At 42.9% G+C, this 27,572-nt stretch overlaps 1 protein-coding gene across 3 annotated transcripts; it reads right to left on the bottom strand.

The window, feature by feature from the left end:
- Window positions 1-1,261: 1,261 nt before the first annotated feature.
- Window positions 1,262-26,668, bottom strand: LOC119433061 (MOB kinase activator-like 3). 3 transcript variants are annotated; one of them, XM_037700210.2, is made up of 7 exons: window positions 25,777-26,668; window positions 19,820-19,970; window positions 17,559-17,652; window positions 15,250-15,383; window positions 12,753-12,868; window positions 10,418-10,504; window positions 1,262-9,661 (listed from the first exon to the last, which is right to left on the bottom strand). In XM_037700210.2, the coding sequence occupies exons 1-7, from the start codon at window positions 25,810-25,812 to the stop codon at window positions 9,602-9,604; spliced, it is 678 nt and encodes a 225-aa protein (XP_037556138.1). In that variant the 5' UTR covers window positions 25,813-26,668; the 3' UTR covers window positions 1,262-9,601. The 3 variants fall into 3 exon arrangements, with proteins under 3 accessions (XP_037556138.1, XP_037556137.1, XP_049514451.1); XM_037700209.2 differs by having other exon boundaries at window positions 19,820-19,982; window positions 25,777-26,661; XM_049658494.1 differs by lacking the exon at window positions 25,777-26,668 and adding an exon at window positions 24,910-24,932 and having other exon boundaries at window positions 19,820-19,982.
- Window positions 26,669-27,572: the final 904 nt, after the last annotated feature.

The following is a 27,572-nucleotide window of genomic DNA, read 5'->3' as shown; positions in this document are numbered from 1 at the left end:
TAGTGAACTTCCAGAACCAGTTTTGCTGAATGGTAAAGTTAACAAGCTGCGGCATGTGATTTAATTTGAATACATCAAGAAAATGCTCTCACACCGTAATAACACACGGGACGCAGTAAAAAGGACATCACAATCAACAAATTTTTATTTGCGCAACGCAGGCAGTTGTAGCACTAGTACAAAGTCAGAGACAATATTGTCACGGACGCATAGCACACAAAAACACTCGTGCATGCAATACACACACCAAAGTGAAATATGGCACCGTGTGCAATCATCTTCGTTGGCACAACTATTATCCAAGGTCCTTAACTACTACTCTTCATAAAGTGTGCAAACGGTATAGCTATTCCCTTTAATAAAATTAGTTACCACATTGTCGTTAGTTGGAAAGGGAAATTTATTATTGCACTGGGGGCTATATTGCATGGATGCGCAATTCCCTTCAGTAAATGCAGCCAGACTAGCAGGCAAAGTGGGCAATGCTTAACTCCTTTTGCAATGCTAAAGCACAAGCAAGAAAATGCTCTACGAAGTCTTTTTGTCTTTCTTGATGTATATACTGAGCGCATATTTGAAAGCCTCCACACTAGCTAACACATTGAACACAGTAGCCCTGAAGCAACTTCACTGAGATTCCAAAACGCAGCAGGAGTGAGCTATCGACTCATAATTTTGAATAAAATCTTTAACTTGCACCAAATTGTAATAATTTCAGTCGCTTAGGTCGGTGGCATTTGCTTTCTTCACAATTTTTCCTGATCAGACGAGTTTTTGCTAAACTATCAACTTCACAGAGAGACATGCACATATAAGTAGTGCCGACTAGCAATTTAGCACATATACGTGTCCTGTTGCACTGCACTGCAAGTTATCGATCAAGAATGAGTTAGCTGAATAGTCAATTCTTGTGAATTCCTTTGAATGATATACTTTCACTGTACTGATCAGCATTGCTCGACTTTCCAGCATTTCTGCGACTCGGATGAGAGCAAGTCGGGAAGCGATTGGCAACGCAAACTATCCACACTAACAAATTAAAATATTAAACATACTACCGTAATTCAGCTCTTTTACCCAAGCAATGCATGCCAGGAGCTGCAGCCCTTAATCTAACCATTCTAAACCGTGGCATGGACACTACATTCTCATTGTAGCTGCAAGTTTCCGAATCACTTCTACATTTCATGCCACTGTTTCTGTTAACCTGTAGCGCTTGAGTGTTTGTTGGTGAACAAACAAAATAAAAACGACATCAGCGTTAGTGCTTCAAATTTTATTTTATTTAAACAGAGGACGAAGCGCTTCTTGATCACAAGAGCCACACGGAAAGCTTTCTTTTTTTTTCACATTTTGTACCAAACCCAAAGCATGTTGACATTTAACCATTCGATCCACATGAAGTCGTAAAAGCTGGTTATCGGTCAGCTGCAGGGTTGATTTCGACTGCCACTGGCTGTGCGCCCCCTACTTAAGTAGGGCTCTGCTCATGCAAATGAAGCTCATGTAAATGAAAATAAGAAGCATCATCACTGTTAACATGGCATGTAATACACATGCATCACATGTAACACTGCTGTATGCATCTGTGTGAGAGCGACAACTGTGCACATATATAAAATAAATATACATTTTAGTAAAGCACGGTGTGACATATGAACAGAGAAAGCATGGCATAAAAAAAAAAAGACTGGCACATCTTTCTTAATCTCTGCTTTTAAAGGGACACTATAGAGAAACACTAAACCAGTTTTGGCTGGTAACATATTTCCAAAGCCTATTTTTATTAATTTTGTGCTAACAAGTTGATTGATTAAAGTGAAAATAAAGGGCAAACTTCTATTTTTCTAATTTGGCGCCGAAACCCCAGTGTCAGTACGTCAGCGTGCCGTCACGAACGTCAATGTACTTTCCTGTATTTGGGTCCCCATTGTGGCATAACAACAGTTGCCGAAACTTGCCAAGTTGGACCTTTGGCTCCATTAGAATATGAGGTACATCTTTACCGATAGAAAATTAACCAGGCCCAAGCAGAAGGTGTCAAAATCCATGACGTTATGGCAAGCTAGTGTGGGAAATTTTAGGTGGCTTCGCAACCTTCAATCATTTTTGCGTCTTTTCCGATTTACTCAGGCCTCCTGTCGCAGCAAGATTGGCTTTTTTTGATATCGCAGAAGGGTATTATACTGATGCAGCTCAATTTACTGTTATCTTTAGTGTCCCTTTAAATTTCCTGCCGTGGTTGGTAGCCAGTAAGTGCACAGGGAATATGATGCGGAACAACTCATTAAAAAAAGCAATGGGGTGTCTTGCAGCAAAAGCTATGCAAGATGAAAGTGGTTTGCAAAGGTGGATTAGAAAGAACACAGGACAAATGAGGGCATGAATGTCTGACCTCACACTTCACCAACCAGAAGAGAAGCACGAAACATCGTTTTGACAGCAAGTTGCAAGTGACAAAAAGGACAAACAAGAAAAAAGCTTTTTATGCGCATTTCACTGCTCTGATTCGTAGAGTATAAAAGTCTAGCTTTCTCATTCTAAAATATACCAATGCCAAACTCACAAAATAATAAACATTTTCCTGACAAACACTGATAATTATAACCCAAGTAGCACAACATGCGAGGCCAATGCAGACTCAATGTTAGACATACGTTGGCAACATCGGTCCAATGATGGCACAATATGGAGATTACAGTGGCTTAACTCTTTGTGCTAGATAGATTAATAATAAAAAATAAAGGTCGCATTGTGCTAATATCCTAAAGGAGCAAATAAAGTGTACAACCCATCATCCAGTGACAACAGTTGGCACAAGGGCCAGAGCCAATCTTTAAGATGAAAAACATCCACACTTAACCATGTGAGCAAATTGTGTGATTCACACTTAGTAGTCAAGGAAAATGCCCAGCAAATTTCCGACAAATGGTCACACATGACTGCGGCATTGCAAACTACATTAGTGTGTACAGAAAAATGCTTGTGGAACATTCAGGCATCTGCGTTTCACACCATTTCAACAGTACACTTGTAACTGTGGTGGCACTTGAAGGAACTTTAAGAGAAGCACAATCATCGATGAGAGCACACCACATCTCACAAAGTATGCATCCAACACAAGCTCATTTAGGCGATCGCTGCACAACCACATAAACTTCATAAAACGCACTGAGCTCGTCAATGAGCTCATTCCTGCATTTATAAATGCTTGCTTTCGACACTTTTTCGATGTCGGAAAACCCTGACGGACATTAAACAGAAATTTCTTCACATCGTCACAATGTCAACAATCCTGAACAACAATTTCCACAGTAGCCACACAAGCACGATGACAGTTTCAAACTTGTCCAGTAACATTTAAAAGGCAGCCCCAGATGTCATCAATACTACAATAATAGCCAATGTAACCAAATCAACATCAGGGTTGCCAGTACTCTAAACAAATCATCAACCAAGTTCCTGGTAAGCTTATTCTGGTTAAAAACTTACCATGCACTCACCAACTGCACATACTCTCAATTTCAGTGAAAGAACAAACGAACAAACGCAACCACTCTCAGCATTTGACTGCCCCAAAGCCAGCTTTCAATCAGCTAGTCTGCTAAAACTACTCGGTCACAAGTCAGCATAAAAATTCGATTCCATTTCCTGCATATAAAATATATTTCAAACACTCCCTATTTATGGCAGCAAACTGACGACTATTCATGCAGACACATCCGAGAGCCAAGCAGTAGCCATTCAATCAGCTCACAAAATGTGCAAAAGGTGACAAAATATAATGGCACTTGTAATATATTTCAGCATATACCAGGTTTCTTGGCGCTCTTTGGCCATACCTGGCCCTAGTGCCAGTAAACACTATACATCATCATCATCATATACCAGAAACACGCACCACACAGTAGATTTCGTCACAGGTCATACCTAACTACTACTTGAGTTCCAATCAAGAAAGGAAATGAATAAGTGAACATCTGCTCTAACACCTGGGGCCTGTTAATTACAAGTTCAGAGCATAAATTTAGCAATCACACTTGTCACTGCTCTCATTGTCTACTTTCTTGGCCATACTTCTATTATATTATTTAGATATAGAAGCACTGGCCACACTGTACAATCACAATACAATAACTGCAAGTGTGCACAATGTTTCAAGTTAAACATTTTACAGGAAGACTTCACCATAAACAACGAAGATGGCAGCAAGAAATGTGTTCACTGTGAGTCAAAAATGGCAAACGTAAATGTCTATACTGATTTGGGTTGAACTGACGTGACCACAAATCGTTGAGAGGTTGAAATTTCATCTAGTATGCGTGCTATACACATGTGCCCTTTGGCTACCACGAACACATTACTCAAAACCAAAGCTTATTAGAGTGACACTTGCGATACCATCATCATGGCATTGTGCAGTCATAAAACGATGTAAACGGTTTCGTTTCTTCAAATTCTGCCAAACCCTTAACAAGTTATCATGATTCAGTGACACCACTTGCCAACGTTCCACACATAGCTCACCGCGCAAAACAATGTGACCTCTGTTTAAAACATACACTATTTACAACCATTAGAAGTGCGCCAACTTGAGACCACAACAGCACCACTTTTATAATCACAAGAAAGACACGGTTCACATCATTGTGCATCATATGTTAAGTTTCTGAAATGTACATTTATACAAAAAATTGCAGCAAGTCGCATAATTCTTTCTAACAAAGTGCTTTCAGCTAACACTAACTAATTCATGTAGCTCAGCATTGTGCAAACATAATAAAACCAAACATGCTTTTGAAGCAAATTACATTCGGGCACTGCAACATAAAGCATGCTTTCCAACAAAGTGCTTTCAGCTAACGCGAACCAATTTATGCAGTTAAGCATTGTGCAAGCATACATAAACCAAACATGCTTTTGAAGCGAATTTCATTAGAACTTAAAGCATTGCAACAAAGCATGCACTAGCATCGATAAAGCATTTGTGCGAGCTGTCACACGGTGACCTTGCTTCGGTAGCAGAAGAAAGACGTGAATAGTCATGAAAGGGATAAGAAAATCAGCAAGGAGGGAAAACAGTGAAGTTAAGAAGATAGTCACAACACATCTGCAATAGTCATGAACATACAGCATTTAGCGCCCTCACATTACATCCAATAGGAAAGGAATGTGGCCACAACAAACCTGTTTTGAAAGGAATGCAACTTCACAGTAAGTTCTCAATAATCTTAATTATACTTTCTTTGCCTAAAATCAAACAGAGTTCAGGATATCACCCTACTGCCCCAACCTATTCCTTAGATGTTTTACATCTGATAGTTTTAGCCAAGCTTTATCAAGCTCTATTTCTTTTGACAAACACCGTACTAGGGTACGCCTGACTAGCCTCTACCTTCTGAATAACACATTAGATATTGTACACTTGGCTCTCCGGCCAAAGTGATTGATACTGCTGATAGTCGGCGATCTTGTATTCTCTGAAATCTGCCCAAAGCAGAAGCAGGCAGGCTAGTTATTGTTTTTCAGTGTTCTTTCTTTTCTTTTTGCTTTGGCACAGTACACTAGGCTGCATATTATCGATAACCACAATTTCAGGGGCATTAGCCAAAAGAGATCACAAGCGTACAATCTCAACATGCATCTATATTTTACTCATAAGAAGATGAAAAGAGAGATATGCAGCCATGTAAGAGAATTGTGGCACCTAACTTGGAAACGGGATATAAAATAAAAATAGGTTGGATGTAAGAAAGTTTTAACGATTCTTTTACAACCACCTCCCAACCCGAATGCTTAATGCCATATGCTCTTGACCTGCTCCTCAAACGACTATCTGGCAATACCATTAGTGTTCAATGACTTGGAGAGGATAATGTTTGCCTAAATCTAAAAAATGAAGTTGACATACTTTTTCAGGCATTGACTAATTGCACAGTTCTTTGGGTGTTTAACTTGAAACCACTAGGCTTTTACCGGTATTTTGTAGCAATGCGTTATGCTTGATTCTATACTAGTCTTATCATTCACCGCTCACCGCCGGCTGATCCCGTTGATAACGTGAGAGGACCGTCACTCTGACCACTGACCAAGCGCAAAAAGGCATTAGCATTGGAAAGGCATCGCTACAAAATACTTGCCTTGGCCAGCACATTGACATCATAGGTGGCTCAACGTCCCATGTGCACTTGTATTATGCAAGAATGAAGCATACTATGCAATCAGCTTAAAGGAATTTATGTGCTCATGAATGTGTAAAAGATTAACTAAAGGGGAGGTGTGAAGTGTTAAGGGACACCTAGATGTTACAGGTAGGGATTACAAAAACGCATATGGCATTTTCCATTAGTTGTGCACTAAGTAACGCTTCCAACTACATTGCTTTTGTAGGTCAATTTAGATCTACAGGAAACAACTATTTACATGAGGTTACTGTGCACACATGGCCAAACAATCTTTTTAAAGGGGCATTGAGACACTTCTTTAACTCAGTAAGAAAACATTCCTGATCTGTAGACAATGCTGATGAGACTATGTGAACCAAACATTATGCCTTTGCATGGGCACTAAAGCTACAATCCAGCATAACATATTGTTTGCTCTGTCCTGCAGCTTTTGGGGTCCTCGCTCATTTTTTTCCCCCACCCTTAGCCATGCCAGTGATAATGTTCCATGAAGCGCAAAAGCCCATGCATCGGTATATCAGCTATCGGCCATGTGCATGCACATGCTTCCAGATTTTCTACGAATAAGGGGAAGTCGTGATTAATAACCTTTGAACTACCAAGCTTGTCCTAGCTGTTCCTACCAATATTGCCAACGATGAGCCGTACCTGTCCGGGACACAGCTGCTTCTGCATCGCTTGCCAGAGACGAGCCACACTCGTTAACTAAAATTGCGTTGCAGCGTTTTGGTTTTAGCACTTGGACATAATCTTGGACGCATTGATTCTTTTCATTATGATCTGCCCAGGTAATTACGCTCGAACCATTCTACACGTGCTGAGGGAAAGTCTCTCTTTTGGAGCAGATGTCCTTCGCTTATATTTCGGATCAATATAGGAGATAAACCGCACGCATAATATCTTTATCGAAACAGGATATAATGTGCAATGACTTGCCAGAATAAAGAAACACTGTAAAGTTTGCACACTATCTTTAAGAAAGAACTTGGTAGTTAAAGGGTTAATGTGTCCTGACTGTTCTGAGACTGTTGCTTTGTTGGAGTACCATTGTCAGATGCCAGCCTCGAAGGATTGCCCGTAAGTGCACTGCATAGAGAAAAGAAAAAAAAAGGAGCGATAGGCAGAGAAATGCCATTGGCACTGCCCAGCTGAGAAGAACCAATGAGTTGAGGGGGAACGGGGAAAGCCAACTTTGCATTCATTATACTTCCATTCATATTAGGTCCTTTTCAAAAATATCTTTGGGAATATACTTACTGAAAGAAATTGCATTCATTCCCGCATTCAGTTTCAAGAACAACAAGTGTTTCAGGAACCCTTTAAGAAAAGACAAAGAGTCCAGAATGCCCTAGGGAAAGGTATATTGGAAAATAAAAAAAGTGCACCTGCCGACGTAAAAAGAACACGACAGTGCACAGAAGTCAGCAAATGAAGCATGCCATAAAGACAAGGAGAAAATAATGCCTCACACTGCAGTCTGCAGCTCTTCATGCACAGGAAAGACAAGCGTGCCCTGGCTCGCAGAAAAGAAATACCACAGTACTATCGTGAGCGAACAAAGTGGAAACTATCAAGAAGAACAGCCTTCACGAGCGCTAACCTAAGGGTGCATGCAATTTCGCGCTGCTAAGGGTCCATTCAGCAATAAGGGCACCGGCCCTGAAGCTAGGTGCACAAGCGGAAAGAATGCTGACCATCACAGAAGCATGGAAAGTGAAAACCAAAGAATGAGTTCTGGTTAGCCATAGCTTATTCACGTCTCATTTGTACACGATAGTACATGCGAAATGAATGTTCTGATATACAGTGGAATCTCGTTGATACAATCTTCACGGGAACTGGAAAATAAAACATATTATCCCGAAAAATGTATTATGCAGAATCGTATCAGCAAGATTCCACTGTGTATATATATGTGTTATATCTTAGCATATTTAAGGCCTGTTTTATTCTTGCTTTTTGGAACTAATGAGGTTTAATATCCCAAAGCAACACTGGGAATATGGGAGAGAGATGCCGCAGCAGAGGGTTTAGGTCTAATTTTTTACCACCTGAAGCTCTTTTTAATGGGCACCAAGGTACCAGTACACGAGTGTTTTTGCATTCTGTGCCCTTGGAAATACTGCAAGTGAGTCATCACGACGCATTTTTATACGATGAATAACAGTAAACAGCAAATGAACAGTTTCCTGCCCCAAGCATGTATGTCTTGCTGCCTGCTTACGTTTGTTTTAGCTCCCTGTCCACTTGCAAAACAAGCCAAATGTGCAGTATATAAACAACAAAATATAGTCTATCTTCTCAGCTACTGTGCATACGTCGAAAAAGATTGAGCTGCTCACGTGCCATGCGTGAATCTGAGAAACAAAATGGTGCATGTAATGCACTGTCGCGCAAGCACTGCAATTTGTGGCAGCGAGCATTTTCATGCAAAATGCAGTTTTGTCACAGTAGACAGTTACAGCTCTACAAGGCAGCACAAGTCAAAAGGCAAGTGTCTACCCCAAATTTTGCCACTTGCTTTTTCAAGTTTTGCAATGCAAAGAGGCAAATGATGAATAAAACAGTCGCCTTGACACGGACAATTATTCTGCATGCAAGTTCTCGTACAAAGGCTTCGAGCAATTCGAGTTCAGAAGAACAATTGTAACATTGCAATTCCAGGGTAGCCATGCAACCCACAGCTACGAGGAGCCGTCTAGTTGTGGTCTTTTGAGACATTAATATATGGAGACTCCATGTAAGACATGACTTACATATTAAAAGATGTAAATAAACGTAATTATTTTTATATAGAGCATCTCTAATGTTTATAGACTATACGTTCTGCAAGTCAAAGTCATCTAAACTCCATTCTATAAAAATTATGAGCGTCTATATTCACAAAAACCTCCATTTCATTTCATTCCTGAATGGACATTGCTGCCTCAGATGTCTCGTTCACATGCCAACTATTAATCAATACTACGAATTGCTTAGAAAAAGAAAAACCTTTTGCAGGAAGAAAAAGAAAAGTAAAGAAATAAAATCAAGCTATTTACACAAGGCCTTCGGGTGCTGTACACAGGAGGTCAAGGTGTCTAAAACATTGTCAATAAGGGATGAAAAAGCATGCAGCGAAATGAGAAGAAAGAAAGCACTTTTTCTTTTGGAAGAAGTGCTAGTGAAAGAAAAAAAAAAATACTCTAGCTTGTGCGAATTTTCACCAGCAGTGTCCGTGCCAGCAAGACTAGAAGAGGTTCCCGTTCCGTTAAGGTCGGTGGTATAGTACCGGTAACTACGGTGACATCTATGTTGCGTTAACCAGTGGACGTAACGAGTTGTTGACGGACGAAGGCGGGGGGAGCACAGCAAATTGCAGACATCACAAAGAGAGGTAAAACGGCGGCCGTGCATGGTGCCGTCTCTCTCGCTTTTCATCTGTGACGGGGGCTCAGAATTACCATGTCTTTGCAGACTTTCCTCGTCATCTCCGTCTGCAGCGAATCAGGAAAGAAGACTTAATGAGCAACCAGAGGAATGTGATAAACATTGAAGAAAAACCTAAAGTCAAGCTAAAGTGATAAAATGGTGCAACAACGTTTTTGAAAAGCACCACTTATACCCAGTATTAAGGTATGAAACCAATTCCAGGTGACATATGGTGTCCTGTTTATTTTTCTTTAAAATTAAACAGCGAGGTTCAATGTCCCAAAGCTGCACAGAGGATAATGGGAGGTGACTTAGTTCAGGTCTCTGGATTAGTTTTGACCGGCTGAGGTTCTTTAACGTGCACCCCAAGCATGGAATGCAAGCGGTTTTGCATTCCATTGCCACATGACCGAGAATGTAAATCACGACCTCAAGCTCACCAGCAAACCGCCATAGCCACAGAGACACCGCAGTGGGTATGACCCATTTGATTGACTGGACATGATTGGCACAACAACACTGTCGAATCATAAAACCAGATTCAATGGCACATGAGGACCCCATTTAGGGTCAGTACTAAGCTAAACTGGGACATCATATGCCACTAGACAAATGACCAGCATTTTTGGCACGAGATGCCGTGCGAAGAAATGTCAGAACAAAAACAGAAATGTTAGAGCCTATGAAAGAGATTTTTACACAAGTCTCTGCACAACAGAAAATGTGGACCAGGTTAGTTCGAGTTGCATTGAATTTTTTTTTTTTTTTACAGAACACAGACATAGCTCAAACGCAGAGACATCAGGAAACACGCATCTTACCAAGGGTTCTAGCTCCTTTTGGCTTACTAGGTCAAATTCAGTGATGAAGTAATAGAAGTGCTTGTAGCATGTGTTGACGTGGGCCTCCTGAAAATAAGACACACACAGAAAAACAAATTTACGCCTTTAAATATGTAGAATTTCCACCTTCTATGTTAATCTATTATGCACACTTAGTAGAGATGTAGATGTTCAGCAATCCACAAATCATCAACTGCAATGACAGTACAGTTGAACCCACCCTTATAATGATACCGGCTTTAACAATATATCAGTTATAACAATGACAAGCTGCTGCACCATCAACTTTTGAATGTTTTCTATGGTGAGATAACATGCTTACTACAATGCCCCCATGCCGCATTATCAGTTATAACAATGAAATTTGGCTACTAGGTGTCATTGGAATGCGAAGTCCATGAGAAGAAGAAGAAGATAAAAAAAAAGAAGAAGAAATTTGAGCCGCTGGATGCCGCCGTGCACTGCTTTCCAGCCTTCTCCACATCGCCAGCCTCGCGCGTCTCTCACCCATCGCTCTTCCACTTCTCCGAACAGGAATGGGCTATGCCCATAGTTCTACAATGCACCACCCTCCGAAACACGAACGGACCGTGCCAACTGTGCTGATAGCGCTGGGCGCTGCTCCCAGACTGCTCGCTCGCCCCTCATTCTGCGCAGTTATGCCGACGGATGAAGTCGCTCGTGCTCGTCTTTGTTGGTTCCATCGAAGTCGTTCCAGGTCACGTGGTTTCTCAGCATCGTTTGACAGCATCGCCAAAACGGAAGATGCCTGATCTGCCCGCTGATCATCGGCAATGTATGACGTTGCCAATGAAAAGAAAGTGCGCTGCTATACATTTGGAAATAAAGTGCTCCTAAACGATGAGGGGATCGTCACAAACGTGCTTGTATTGGATAGCGACGGCAACAGTGATGGCAACAACGGCAGCGATGATGCGGTAGGGCAGGCTGCCTCAACGATGTCCTCTCAGGAGGCCCTGCAGTTGATTCAGTCTTAAATTAAATTATTGAATTTTTTGTGCCAAAACCACGAGCTGATTATGAGGCACGCCGTAGTGGGGGACTCCGGATATTTGGACCACCTGGGGTTCTTTAACGTGCACCTAAATCTAAGCACACGGGTGTTTTCGTATTTCGCCCCCATAGAAATGCGGATGCCGTGGCCGGGATTCAATCCCGTGACCTCGTGCTCAGCAGCCTAACACCATAGCCACTGAGCAACCACGGCGGGTGATTCAGTCTTTCCGGGGCTTCGTTTTCGCAAGGGAAGAATGTCGGCAAGCCTCGCGTTGAGCAAGCAAAGCTGACGGACGTGGGGTTTTCCCGTGCAAGCCAGTGAGAAGTACGCGGTCAGATGCTTGCGGCGATCTTGCCCCACCGTTTCTTTTGGATTTCTCAAGCTGAGAGGCTGCCGCGGCAACCTTCTTGGATTTTTTAAAAGGCCCCGTTTGAGGCCACCAATGCAATGGCTCGGCGGAGCTTGCATATCACTTGCCGCCCGTGACCCCGCTCGGCTGTTACAGCAGTGCCATTCTTGAACGCCGACAGCCATGGCTTGTTACACGTGATCGGAGCGCGCAGGAAGCAGAGTTAAGCAGTTAGACGAGTGAACACAATCGGCAGCCAGATGGAAGAAGGTGGTGGGGAGGGGCACCGGCCTCCCCGCCATTATAGTTTTTTAATAGTTCTGCCATCCCCCTATTTTGATTTTTTACATTCAGTCCGGTTATAACAATTATGCGGTTATAAAAATGAAATTTTGCAGCACTTGAATATTGTTATAAGTGGGATCGATTGTACTATATATGAAGAGCAGAGCCACCAGACACTACAGGAAAAACTAGCGTCTACCGAGTTCTTTCTGCTGTGTGTTGGGAGCTGCCTCCGAGTGATGGACGACATGGTGACTTATCTGGCTGACGCACACTTCTGTTGTTGTGCTTCCAACTCTAATGTTTTCTGGTTGGGGCTCTTCCAGTATCTCCGGGCTTTCCTCACCACTGCCAAACACACCCGCAGTTCTCTGGTGTCCACCACAGCCAACACATTACATGGCGTTTTGCACAACAGGCTTTACTCTGCAACCTTTTTTTTTTTTTGTGCAGCCACTTTTTAATATATAAACTGCTCGCTAGCCTGTCAAGCCTTTATATTTTCCATAACATCATACCACATGTCATGGGCTCTGATGAATACAGCACTTAGTATGCACAAGCATGTCCAAGACCCTTAAAGGCTACAGGAGATAACATTAAAAAAAAATCCCCCTAAATAATGTATTTGTATGTCACATGGGCACCATCAAGGTACATACCGCTCCTATGGCGACAAGCCTGTCGAAATGGTGGATGTAGACGTGCACAAAGACCCGAAACAGCCTAGCCAAGATCTTCTTGCACGTAGGCACGAAGTTCCTGGGAAATGGGACATCTGGAAAAGTGAATGCGGCTGCATTGAAGTAGGCATTAAGGGCATGACAGCACAAACTGATCCAGTGTAGGCAAGTGAGAAAAAAAGACAGCCACTGCAAGCCAAATTAAAAACATGCGTGACATGTTTTATCTCTTTAATTTAGCCTTGATGAAGGAATGTGGAAGGTATTGCAGACTCTCATTCCTAACAATCAGCGAACTCCAGTGAGGCTCCATTGCCCAAAAAAAACAGGTTGGTTCACCTTAAAAGGAAACTTTAGATCAGGGCCAACTCTGATCCCCCTGTTCAAATACATGTAAAATGCAGAAATTCGTTCATGAGACAACTGCCAGGTCAGCTTAATAAATGCTAGAAGCTGTACAACGCCATGCAGCACGACTCATTTTCTCAGATAACTCATATCAATCAAGTATCACTAAAATGAAGTCACATGTTAAGCTTACAAGCCTTTCATTACGCTGTAGCATAGCTGGTCTGTGCTTGTTCTTCAAGTTTTATCACGCGTCACCTTGTACTCCAGCCATCAAGCCATCCCATTGTCATTCATATTGCATCAATCCCGAAGTAAGCTGTGTATCCGCTATCTGCTCGAACCACTGTACGTTTTCTCAGTTTTTGTAATGACATCACAAGATTGAAATGGCCTTACCCCTCATGTTGTGCTACACACAAGTATCCCTAATTTCAAATGAATGATAGACCAACTGTATAACAACTGACTTTACTTTAAGAGCCCATCCTTCATGTAAAATCCCTTCACTGGCTCCTTTAAAGTATTGGTAAAAAAGAAAAAAGAAAAACATTTATTTAGGGCTTGGAAAGAATTCCTGTGAACTAGTAGGTTGATGCAAAGTGTTTACAAATCCATATCACTGCACTAAAAATAGATATCGCAGTTCTCTAAATTGCATCTGTTAAGAGCATCTGAGGCGGACAAATTTGATATATGAATTTACAGCTTGCGTGAAACTGTTATTGTTTATGAGGGCTTTGGAAAAATCCTACTTTGAGTGCTATATTTCAGAGTGGTGTATAATACATCAATTCAGTCCGCTTTAGATGTATTATTAGGTGCAGCTTACAGGATTGTGATATAATTCTTTATTGCCGATTTACGGAGTTGTAAACTTGACAGATGATATTTTTGTTTAATTTTCACAAATTTCACGAATTTTTTTTTATTTCATGGCTCAAATAAAAAGAAATCTGCTTACTACAGCCACTAGATTCTTTAACTTTTTTTATTTTATATGCAACAAACCTCATCAAATTCCATGCAGTGGTTTCAGAAGAAAACGATTTCTGCACTGTCATGTATTTAGACGAGCTAACTATTCCTCTTTAGGAGGAGCACATCATTAGTGCCTAAACATGCGAGTACCATTAAATTTGCAACATCCCATTAGTGTAATTGGTATTGCACCTCGGATATGAAGTTTGAAATTCAGCCTTCAGTTTCTTCAAAATAATGAACCGTCTTCCACCAAGGAAATGAAAATATAGTTTAAATATAGTTTCAAAAGCACAATTTACCAGCACAAAAGTACCTATTAAGTGTTTCTCCTAAAGGCTTGGCCACACAAGGCATGGCATATACACCTTGTTAGGCATCGGTGTCAGTTCACGAGCCTCAGCACCTGTCGGACTTCCAAGCTATGGACTGAGAAACCTCCAAGAACTGCTTCAATCAATGAAATTTTGATGCGTAGCATTATATGGTTAGTTGGTTGAATAATCCCACGTGAAGACAGAAAATCCCTTTCCCAATATAGGGTGAGAATTTGCAGTTTAAGCAGGGGCAAATTGGGAGAATGCGCAGATTAAGCAGGGGAGGCAGGGGCAAATTGTGTGTATACTTCAAAAATGCCTAGACAGTGTTTTGTGAACAAAGGCGAGGCCTCCACAAATATCTGCTATCTCACTTTTTCCACAATGGCCTCTCACGTCTTTATGTACGCTCCGCTCATTAGCTGTGTGCTCCCCCTTTTCATTCCTGGTATCTAGAGTGTACTCGTGGTGTCCAACACATGGGATGCAAAACATCCAGAGCAAATTGCGCTAACAGCAGTTGTTGTAAATATACTGTAAATACTGCAAATAGTCGCGCGTTACATTTTTTCTCCCTGCTATTCCTGTTTTCTATACTCTCTCCTATTCTGCTTTCTTTTTAATGCACCCACCTTGCTGGCCAATGTTCAGGTGAGGGCTTTTGTTTCTTCTAACAAACTGCAAATGGCAGCTTTTTCCACAACCACATGCCCAAGCATGGACGTGTAGCCAGGCACATACGCCGTGCCCCGTGTGGTCAGGCCTAGGGAGTGCCTTCCAGAGGTATTCTAAGTTCACAACACGATGACGACAGATCAAGACCAGCTTACTACAAGTGACGGGGAAGATTTCCTCGTTGTTGATCTGTGCTTCCACCCAGTCCATGAGGTGCGAAATATACTGCGGCGCTGGCAGCGGGGTAGGCTTCTTGTACTTTTGACCATCGCACCAGAGGTACTCGAACCTGCATGCCCAAGCCAAAGTCATTGTGCCAGCTGCCTTCATGTAATGGGGCAGCACTAGAGGAAACGGCTCAGTCTAGTTTTCAAGAACCGCTGGTGTGACATGAAAGCAGTGCACATGATCAAGACATTATGTGTTGCTCGACTGATTCATTAATTGACTTACTAGACTTGTGTGGATATCAATGACTGTGTTTGAAGTCAATTTGAAGTAAGGTAATATAATTACAGTGAACTCATTTCTAAGTTAATGATGAAATGAGAATTTTGAAGCAAACAGCTTGAATAGTTGTCGTGCAGAAAAGCTTAATGCGGCACAGCTCATTGCTAACATGTCTAAAGAAAGAAAAACCTAAATATGCAAGATAAGGGGTTGAGAAGGTATTGCATTTCAGGAAGCACATAATTTTCAGGGTGGCGTTGACATAGAGATTCAAGTATGAGCATCAGTTGTTACAGCCCATGTCGGGCAAAGATGTTCTTTCTTCAAAAGGACCTTTTTATAGTCAGTTACAATAGAAGACCACAGTGAAAAATGCATCTCTAAGGGAATTGGTACAAATTACAGTTGCTATTGGACCTCCCTTATTGTGCACGTATGTTCACTCCTCAATAAGCTGGCTCACAACCTTTCAATGTGTACATCACATCCATTACAGGTTATAATGATAAGAGGGGGTCACCATGTTTGTACATCGCACCCTATGCTAAGCGCCTGTACTGCCCTGCAATTGTGACAGTTTGCTGTTTGTGTGTGTGCGCGAGTTCTTTGGCCCAACTCTCAGTTGCAACAACTCTCTGTGCCTGATGCATCTGTATGATGTGCAGCGGCATTTACTCTTTGCATGCACAAACCACCCTTATGTGCTAACGGCATAAAACATTTTCATACAAACATGTGTTCGTCTTATCAGAAGTTTGTCTTAACAGAAGTGCCCTCCAAAAATGATTGGCAACATGACCAGGTGCATCCAAATATCTTACTTCAAAACGGTAAGTAGACTTGCAACGGGGAAAAAATGACATAAAAAGCATTTATTTCGCTGAACTTAATAGAAAACTGTCTTCAAGTGATACTCTTTCTTGGCTTTATCCAGTCTGTGATAGAATTCGTCGCTTCTGTGCAAATCGGCGAGCAGCCACGAACGATGTCATCTCGCCTAATGACCTCAAAAACCCTTCTGTACCTTCATGTTGCTGGAAAAAGTTCACTAGAGAGTTCAAGCAGACATCTGCCGCCTCACAGGTCATAGCCTGCAAGACCCGTATGATGATGTGAGGTCACATGCTCCCGCCGAGAAGCGGCATTGGCCAGGTGAGTTTTTCTGCTTCTTTTAAATTTTTTTTTTTTTCGTCCTCGTTTTCGCCTCTGTCCATTGGCGATGTGCGCCACAGGCCTCCAGTAGGGTGCCTCCAGGATTGGTAGTGGTGGCGGCCACTCCGAATGTATGTCTTAGCCAGAGTACGTCTGAGGTGGTCGTCTTAAGCCAATTTTTTTTTTTTGCATTGAGTCTATGGAAAACCAAACAAACGTTCCCATGTTGTTCATTATACGAGAGAATTTGGCTTAACTGAGTTCGTCTTAATGAGAGTTCACTGTATCATCATCATCTAATGGAATGTGACACAGTGGCGCTAACTGATGGTTTTAACGCAAAAGATCACATCAACTCTCACTTGCACCACTGGGCCATTATTATAAGTCACTATAGCATAGAACTATAGGACAAGGTCTGTCCTTGGCTTGTCCAGGCTTTATTCTTGATGTATGCCTTGCTGATGGCATTGTAGCTTGCTCACCAAGACTAATAATGCTGGTACTGTGCGCTAGTTGTGACATTCGTTTTCATCAAATACTGAATAATTTTCTTTTTTACCTTACTGCACACGCAACAGATGAAATTGTACATGTAATGTGTAAACTACATTACCTAAATTGTGGCAGCACAGCCACAAACAGACTGCAAGGACATCATCATCAAGCATAGTCTTTCTACACACGCTGTAGGTTGCAGTCTATGCAGCCAAAAGCTGCTTCCTCTCCTGATCCCCAGGTGGTGACAATTGTGTAAATTTCATGTCCAGCTTTCGTTCACGAGGTAATTTACAACAAAGGACGTCCACACACCTCGTAGTCATTCATTACTATAACATTAGAAAACTGAAGGCTGACTTACTTTGGGCCCCCTGACATTCTGGGACAGCTCTCCTCAGTGCAGTAGTCAGAAATGGTGCCATAGATGAGGTTTATCCTGTTGAAGAAGTCCACCACTGGAAGTGTAGCACATATACATTTATGTTTCAGTGTTGAAATTTTGTGGTAGATCAATAATTAGGCGTAAATATAAGTAGGTGTTTGTACATGACATACACATGCAAAAGCATACACGCAAATAGATTAAATATGTGCACACAATACTACATTAATAAGTGCACAAAGGGATGCAGGCCTCATTGTGATTAGGAGGGTTACGAGACTGGTGGGTAGGAAACGAAATAAGCAAACGGTACAAGAGAAAGTTCACTCAAAGAACTGTGGCACACTTTATCATCTTAGCTTATTTAAGTCCACTGCAGTACAAAGGCTACATGAAGTGATCTCTAAACACTCCTGTGTTGTGTCAATCATGTGTACTAGTGCTCGCAAATATCCGTCATACCGGCTATCCGGTCTAACCGGAGGATAGTTCATCCGGTCTCGAACACCAGTTATCCGGTTATCAGTAATTCAAGAAACAAATATTTAGGATTTTAAATTACTGGTTAGAAGGATATTCAACTAATCCGACACGAATATTTGGTGTTTAAAAAAGGAAAGGTAAGGAGATTAACCAGAGCTGATATCCGTTCTGCAGGAACGGTTGCAAAAATAACTTTAAATATAATAATACAAGGGAGAAAGACATAATTTTGGCATAATCACGGAAGAACAAATACCTGGCCATCTGAATACTCGAATATCCAGATACTATTAACCGAACAACTAACCAAATAGACGATCACTCTGGTTATCCCGTTTTTAAATTCGTATAACCGGTGAATGAAATGACCGGTTTGATGTTGCTGCACTAATGTGTACCTTCTGTCCAATAGATATTTTTTTTCTTTTTATCATCCTATCCAATTCTCTCCCATCCGAAACTGCATTTCCTTCTCCATGGTACCCATTCTGCTGATCCAGTGGAACACAAATTATACTGTATTTATTCGAATATAAGGCAAAGTTTTCTTTCCCAGAATACTTAGCATCGAAGTCACCCCCCTCCCCCCTCGCGTTATATGCGAGGCTGATAGATTCAGTTACTACTTCAATACGGCGCAGCACTGCAACAATTCCAGTGATTCAGATTTTAGACAGCAGTGCAAGTGTAATAACAAATAAGCCTTGGCACATGAGGCAGTACCACATTTTTGCACATATAACCCGTACCAATTATTAGAAAAGTATAACAGTAAAGATGGGGTGTAGTTCATATGCGAATTTCGCCTCGAGGTGGTGACTTCATGGCAGTGTAGATTTTGCCTTACGATATGGCTTCTCGGCAGCGTGCACCAATTATACCAATCATCCTGGGGGCTTCAGATTAGTCTGACCATCCCCGCCGCTGAGTCTGAATAATTCGTGGGGTACTCCATATCCCCTGACAATAGTGTGCAAACTTTTTTTCTTGGGTCCTCCGACTGCATCCTCCCTTAAAATCTTGACTGCCTTATAATCTAATAAATACAATATACTGTGCACATTAACTGATTTACCTAACTGCACTACTTTGTTATAGTGACATAATTGGACCATCATGTACTAGAAATTGATTTTACAAAGTTTCGTGCAAGGCAAATAACCGCCGCATACATGAATAAGCATGGCATGCAAGTGCAGCGGTCTGCTTGTGCTAACAAGCCCAAGTACAAGTGTGCCCAGCTCATTTGACCTGTGCTACCTATGACTCTAATAACAATTTCTTTTTTTTTTGTTGTTGTTGTTGTTGTCTCGGAGTTCATTTCTTCTTTCTTCTTCTTCTTTCTGGGGTCTTACGTGCCAGAACCAGTTCTGATTATGAGGCACGCCGTAGTGGAGGGCTCCGGATTAATTTTGACCACCTGGGGTTCTTTAGCGTGCACTACAACGCAAGCACACGGGCGTTTTTGCATTTTCGCCTCCATCGACATGCGGCCGCCGGGGCCGGGATTCGATCCCGCGACCTCGTGCTCGGCGTTGAGTTAATTTCAGAGCAGCCAAGTGACATATGTTCTGTGCATATTCCTGCTGCTGTGCCCCCCCCCCCCTCCCCTCTTTTACATGCTAATGCAGTTAGTAGCTACTCATCATGTCACCTGGCCTAAAAGCAACTACAGACTACAACTTTAAATATGATAAGCGTTTCCACACAAACAAGAGATAACAGCAATAGTGTAACAGGAAACTGAAGCACGTTACCATGCACCGCCAGCCAGTCGTTCATGTCCTCCCTGGGCGGCAGCCGCACCGCATCACGCAGATTGATGCCCGAGTTGAGAGACGCCTGGGCCTGCTTGTGCAGCGAGTATCGCATTGTGCCCGGCTCAAACTTCTTCTTTGGCCGGAACGTCTGCACCGATGACTGACCGATCGTCAGAAGAGAGGTAGATTTGTTTTGGGAGGGAGGAAGGGAGGGAAGGCAGGCGTGCAGGTTTCACGCATGCGCTGGGGCTATGGCTAAAGCAAACTCAACGTAGTGGCACGGGAGAAGAAAAACACGAGGGGCTGTTAAACAAAGACCGAAGAATTTGGTTAGTTGGTAATGCAGTTTAAATGGGAAGGCCTATGGCAAAAATAATATGGGATGAGAGGGGACACAAGTCAAATTAAATTATAGGGGTTAAAGGTCAACAGCAATGAAATCTTGTATTACATTGAATGATCTAGCCAGCATCGACATAGAGCAACCTCTGTGGAAAGCTTTACGTTTTAGATACAAGTGCATACACCACAAAAAGGCTCCAAAATTGACGTTTGTGATATCGAAACGACAAAAAAAAAAAAAAAAATTGTCGCAGTTTCACCCGAAAGGCGAAGCACCGATTGCGATAACAAATTGCGAAGCATCAATTGCGATAGCAAATTAGTAGAGAGCTATACGGAGTAAGGACAGTAGTTTTATTAGCTGCATAAACTTGGACATGCAGCAGCACCAGCAACGCACAGAACTGTTGTCGACGCCGTCGGCGTTTTGACCGTGTTCGCACCGAACGCGCGCGACGTTGGTGACTGCTGCCGGTGCCTCTGGGGGCGGCTCGGAGGTTTTTGACGAGATCAGAACGGGACACTCGTCGAGCAGTGTTGGAAGTCTTTACCACCTTCTCACCTCGCAACGTTTTTATATAAATACGCATTTGGTGCCGCAGCTAAACGTCGCCTCCCCTCCCTCCCGTCCCCCCACGGCCTTTCACGCGATGGAAGAAGTCACGTTTGCTCTTGAAGTATCCATATAATTGAATCCGCCTTGAATCCGCTTGAAGTATCCATATAATTGCTATGGCAATAAAAAAAAAAAAAAAGATGCTTCCCTTACCGCTTGCTGGAAACAACAATGAACCCAGAATGTTGAGAACCATTACTATTTCTTGGCATGACCCATAAGATCGCAGCACACTCGCAACGCGCTGAAAAAAATCTCGGAATCTGTGGTCTGGGATTTCTGTAATATCAGTTAACTCCCAAGAGTATGTGGCATTTTCTTAAATGTTATTTAAAGGCTGCTAATTTAGACAATTATCAGCCCAAGATTGCTTCAATAGTATACACTACTAGGCAGAGCAGGCAATATATCAGAGTGCCTGACTAAGTTATTATTACAGATCGGGTATCAAGATAAACAGACTTAAAATGGACATCAGGACGCGACACAGTTGACATACCACTGCCAACTGTTACACAAGTGCCCAAACAAAGTAATTCACTCAGCATTCTTGTCCAAGCAGGCTTCAAAAACCATGCTAAAGGACCCCTCCCCCACTAAAGGGAACCACTATTTTCCAGTTATAGGTTGTTGCTAGAGCAGAAAATCAAGGCAGAAATTCTATTTTCCAACTTCATGCCAGAACCACGGTACGGGATGTCAGTGTGACGCCATGGACTCCAAAGTATTTTCTTGTTGAAGCGCAGTAAATGTTCTCGAAACTTGCTAAATTCAGTGTTTAACTCTTTTAGAATAAACTGTGTAGTCTGTCCTTATCGAAAAAAATTACTGTATTTTTAAGACTACAAGGCCCCCCACTTTTCCTTCCCCCAAATTTTCATTGGTGTGTCTTATACAATGTTGCAACTTATATAAGTATAAAAATGTGCATGCTGGAATGACCAATATGAGCATTTGTGTTTCTTGCCTCGAGAACCCCACATCATAGAAGCAGTATCAGCAACGTGCCTGCAATATCCCGTAAAAGTTATTTAGAGGCTGACAATATCCCGTAAAAGTTATTTAGAGGCTGACAACGGTGACTAGGTGATGCTGCCGGCTGAAGTGGCAGAACTATTGACTGTGTTGGAGGACAAGGCTTTCTATGGCTTCGAATGAAGTGCAATAAATTTTAGTTTTTTTGTGCCGAAGAGAATTGTTGGTTGAAGTTTTTTTTCTGATGGGATTTGCGGCTTATAAAAAATTTTGTTCAGGGAAATATAGTGCCCTGAAATAGGTAACTACAGCACTTTGCAATGAGAGTACAAGCATGCACAACTGCGTTCAATCATGCTGACCAAGTTAAAATAGGCGCGCCTTACACACCTGTGCAACGTATATGCGAATTTTTCATTCGAGAACCGTGAAAAGTGGGGGTGTGACTTAAAGTCTGGCAAATACGGTAACTAGGTCCACAGAAGAAACTGTCAAGACCTACGACATTACGATGAGCTGGTGCGCTAGCACCCAAGGTAGTGTTTCCTCCAGTCCTTAGCGTTTGTCTCTTCTTGCTTACCTCTTCTCACTGTTAAAGGGGTTTTTAGTATTGTAAAAAGGCAATTTACAAACATAGGTAAACTTATTCTTCTCTCCAGCCTCTCTTTAAAGGCTCTTTTGTCTCGCTTGCTACAGCCTACAGCCTGCCACAAAAGTGTAAAGGCCATAGCTCTCCTCAGTGGAATGTGCCTGCTTTTGCACGCTGGTGCCTGTAGTAGCCTCCGGTCATACTGAACACAAATCTGGCTGTCAACAAAGGCCTGTAACTCTGGCTTCAACATGCAAAAACCAGCAAACTCCAGTAATAAGGACGGTGAGCCCTACAATTTTGCGACACTTTTTTATGGCAGCTACAGCGTGCACTATCATTTTCAGTTTGACCTAACAGATGAGAGAACGGGCTGCAGCCCAATGACAACTGCACTCTGGAGTGACGCAGAGTGCGCTGGGTCTCACTGATATCGCACTGCCCAGCCTAGTGTGATAACAGCAATATCAGTGTATGTGGTCTTGTTTGCCCGAGCATGTCATCCACAAAAACAGAGCAACCTTGCGTTGCACCCACATTTGAGCAAGTGCATGCACTTAAAACTGTGCTATGACCTTTGAAGCACATGCTGCGACAATGAAAGAAATTCTGCGACGAAGTGGCCGAAGCTGTGCTGGATATAATACAGCAATTCCCTGTTGCTCAAATTCAATTCCCTTCTTATCACCCACTGCTAACGGCTGGCCAATCATGGTGATAACGTAGGCAGAGCATCGCTCAGATTAGTGACAAAGCAAGACAAGGAAAAGAATTCGAACACAATCATTACATTATCCCAGCCATGTTTTCTTTATCACTGCAAAACAAATACCATGAAGCCTGGCAACCAAGGTGAATGCACATGCCAGCATGTGCTTGTACAGTGTTAACATAATAAGGGCCTTGTGCATCATGAACTAGTTCCCATCAGTTCAGCAGCAGTTCCATGCTCATACAGGTTGAGCCTCGGCACATGCTGCACTACACCTTTAAAAACTGCATACTTGCTCTGCCCGAATTCTGTTCAACTTGGCATTAATGGCAATGAGCAAATGCTGCCCTGTAGCGCTAGTTAAACAAACAGCGAAGTACAGCACAAGACAACATTTTCAGACATATTTTAAAGCAAAGTTTGCTGTGTGAACAGTCCTGTGCTTTCCTGATCATGACTATGGGGTGCTGCTTCCGTTTTGGCGAATAGCTTACACTTTGAAAGAGAAAAAAATGAATTACATGCCCAATAGCGGAGTTGAACCTCGGTCCCTCAGCAAAGCAGCATGTTGCTCTAACCCATTAGGACACCATCGCCCATATACTTATATCCCGCTAATGCCAACTAGCTCTTCGAGATGATCGGCACATGTTGCATTGCGTAGCACGTGTGGGCACTAGCACATGCACACACCATTTTGCTTTATGCCAAAGATGCAGGAATATACAGCATTTGATTAACCATTCCACAAATGCTTCACTTCACACAGGTTCCAAGTGTGCGTTGAATCTGCACAATTTTTTTTTTTCATTAATGAAAGTCCTAGACAAGGTGTGATATTATGAGCACCTGAGAGGTACTCCAACAACCATTCCTGAATAAACAAGAGTACCGGGACCTCATTATAATACATAGTAGCCAAAACATTTTGCCCTCCACACTTTTGTACTTTCTTGATTTCTCTGCAGAAGTAGGGTCAATTTAAAGTCTTGCATGCTAATGGGGTATTCCCCTTGACACTAGCCCTGCCCGTACGTTCCAGAGACCGCGGACACGTACTTATCGGCTTGCGTCCTCGCTCACTGCGCCGACCGCCGCTGGCACGCACGCGCCTTTATCTGATCTGCGCGTCGCCAGTGCCGTAAACTTGACCCTCGGCGACATTTCCCAGTTCCACCCGGAGCGCTCCGTGAACGAAAGGTAAAGGTAAATGAGTCGCACCGCAGTCGCGGCGGAAGCAGACGGCGACGCAAACGGAAACTACGAGGTGCTCGCGACATCGGAAAGACAAACGCGAGGCCGGATGCGAAAGGGCTCCGGCACCACGGAAAGACGTACGAGCTATCGCGCCTTAAACCGCGAGCCCTCGAAAACGATATTAAACTTCCTCTCCCGTTCTCACTCTTTCCTGACCCCGCTGTTCGCCGAAAGCACGCGCGAAACCAGGAACCGAACTTCCACGTCCTAGCTACTAACCCCACATCCCACTTGCTCGTTCCGTTCACAGGCCCTTCCGCTGGCCTCGGTAACAGCAGACGCGTCTGGCCAGGTAGCAGGCAGCGTCAACAAACAACTTCCGAATATAACTTTCGCCGTTTTCTTAATATTTTGACAGCCAAAAAACCGCCGCGTCACACGGTACGGGAACCTTCCCGTTGAAAAAACAAAAGCAAGACGCGCTTTTGGCAATCTCCGTCGTCAAGTCTTTTTTTTATTCTTATATTGGCGTTTCCCTTTACGTCTACGTGCCACACGGCAGGATGCGTGGAACGTTATGTTTCGAAAAACTTCTCACGTAGAGTCGCTTAGCGAGGTTATTACGACAGACCACGGCATCGGAATGAGCACCGTACCGTTCGTTCTCGGACTGTTCAGAGAAAGGAAATGGGTCTGCGGCACCTCAAAACAGCTGGTATTGCGAACTGCAATACTGCAAGCTCGACTTCGAACGTGGGCAACGGTGTCTTCGTTCTCCGTCATCATACAGCTGAATCACGGTGCAGCCGTGGATCTTCGGAGTACTTACAACACAGCGGCGCAGCGAGAATTTGTGAAGTATAAAACAAAGACTGCTATGGTGACGCAGCAGTGGGTAGCGAACAGCATCGCAACATGCGAGGGCGATGTGAACGTCCTGAATTGGTGATGGCAAGTTTCAGGTGTTTATTCAATTTGACGTCGCTTCAGAGCCGCTTTCAACGCAGCCTATGAAAGCCCGATGTGAGCGTGGAAGCTACTTCGTCACTGTCAACTAGCTAACTCAACAGGATGATCAAAAAAGAAATTCAGCATGCAGTACAATGCTACAGGGTTCATTCACTTCTAAACACGCGACCACGACTTTTTGCTAAGCACTGCACGGCTGCAGTGGGCGTGTTGCCGCTCGATGCGGACTTCGTTTCGACCTTGGACGCGGCACCACGCGTTGCGGGTCTCACACTGGATGGCGAGTTATTGCTGTGTAAATACAGACGGAGGACTCTCCAAAACTGCCGCCAGGCAATCTGGCAAAGGTCAACGGGCAGCCCACGAAACATCCTTCTCCGATTCCGGACCGTGCCATCACAAGCAGCCGAAGGACAAACCGCCATAACTGTATACGAAATCTATACCCACAACAATGTTAGGATAAAACAGATGAATGTGCGTATCACAGACTCTTTTACGTGGCAAAAGTTAGTCGCAGAGTGCTCGTAAAGCAAAAGCAAGTCAATATTTACCTTTCCCTTGTGGAAGAAATCCACAAAGCTCGCCATCTTGGGTGGACGCTACATACGAGCGCGTGGACGTACTCAACGAGTAAAAGAACGGAATGCATCCTTGAAGTTTTTGCGCAGTAGCGCCATCTTGTGCTAGCCTAAGCAGTTAGTTTGTCCGCTCGAAATTTGAAACAGTTGTGGGCTATGCCGAAATTTTTTAACTGTTCGACGCAGCGAAAAAATGCGCGTGAGGAGAACTCTTGTTGCGACTACTCTTCCCAATTGGTTTCCGTAAGATGCTAATTGTAAAATGGAATTTAAATACTGTTTGAAAAACGATCAGGCGGCATCACCGCGGACTATCATACGAGTTTCGATCAAGGCTTGTCCGCATATAGTTTTGGAAGTGCTATCCAAAGGTCCAGCTCCTATTATTGTTCACTGAAAGGTGAAGTAAAAGCTGAACATTAGTACAAAGTTGTAGGAATTATCGCAATCTTGGCATTTCTAATCATAATTACGGCGGCGAGTTGAAGTATGTGGTTGAGATCATCAATCATAGCCTAAAGTATCGTTCAGCAGAACCAATAACTATCTTGTGAATGGAGAATTGGGAACATGACTCCGATAAGTAATGGCCGAGAGACACACCTTTTACGCGGCTGCCCTACACTACTAAAAGCCAAGACAACTTTGCTAAAAAAATATGCTCTGCCCCCTGCACAGTGAAGAAAGCGCCGAAAGCAACGTCATCGATTTCATAGCCTCTTCACGAACTTTGAGTGAAACCCCCTTTCAGCTGCACTACGACATTCCGAAGCTTGTAGTAATCGACTGTTAGGATACAGTCATTCGCTTTTGAACTAACACCAAAGAGCAAAATCTGTCACATCTGGTTATATTGGTAAAGCAATCTTCCAAGTTATCTTCATTCATTTCGTCAATAAAGGCTTGTTAATTACCTTGTAAAATGAAGGCCATGTACTCCCCATTTGTGACTTGCTGAGTTGAGTGAATGGTTCGTTTAGAATGCAAAGTATAACTTTTTCTTCCGTTCAACAGTTCACCAGCCCATGCAGGCGCTGTCAATGTCGGTGACGTCATTACGAATTGGTGCGGGACGGTGTCAGGGGCCTTGTTTCGTTCTTGTTTTTTTTTTTTATGTTTTAACAACAACGTTAAATGCTGCGCAATGGTCATCTGGGTATTCACTGTCACGACTGCGGTTGCGTACCTCTGTTTAATGAATGCAAAGTGACGGCAAAGGATAGGATACGGCTGACTCGTGGAATTATCGATGCTGAAATGATAAATAAGCTGGGTGATATGTGTGTTAGTGAAGCTTCCGTTGCACTGTCGTAACATGTATTTGAACATCATGCCGGGTTTTGAGGCAATGGTGGGCACGTGCTTGAAACATGACTGGGGATGTGGACAGCAATGCTAGCTTTAAGGAACCTCACCCTTGAAAAGGGAGCCGGTCTTCCTCCGAAACGTCGGGTACATTAAATAATCTTTTGGTTGGTGTCACATCCAGTCCTTTCAAATACCGAAGGATGTATACCAGTCGTTCTCCCTAGCCTTGTTTCCTTTAGACCAGCTTATATATTTTAGTCTTTCATGAAATTTTACCTAGTTGGAAGTCAGTGCTCCTTCAATCAGCCTGTCCTCTTTTTTTTTTTCTTTTTTTTTTTCACGTAATATGTGAGCGCTGTGAACATTGTCAAAATTACCAAGACTCTTCTCACGGCAAGGATGGCCAACTTACTCTGTCGGTGACAAATGGAGAACCTGCGAATTCGCTACAAGCTCAGCCC

Source organism: Dermacentor silvarum, chromosome 11 (assembly GCF_013339745.2).
Source record: "Dermacentor silvarum isolate Dsil-2018 chromosome 11, BIME_Dsil_1.4, whole genome shotgun sequence".
NCBI classification, from domain to species: Eukaryota; Metazoa; Arthropoda; class Arachnida; order Ixodida; family Ixodidae; genus Dermacentor; species Dermacentor silvarum.
Note: the sequence above shows the minus strand (reverse complement) of the source record. Positions and strands in the feature narration are given on the sequence as shown.

Bases quoted from the DNA above. Each gene is read 5' to 3' on its own strand.
- LOC119433061 (XM_037700209.2), bottom strand. From the start codon at position 25,812: ATGGCGAGCTTTGTGGATTTCTTCCACAAGGGAAAG. The intron at 17,653-19,819 runs GTAACGTGCTTC...CTACACTTCCAG, and splicing joins CGACTGGCTGGCGGTGCATG to TGGTGGACTTCTTCAACAGG. The intron at 12,869-15,249 runs GTAAGCTGGTCT...TCACTTTTCCAG, and splicing joins AATCTTCCCCGTCACTTGTA to ATGTCCCATTTCCCAGGAAC.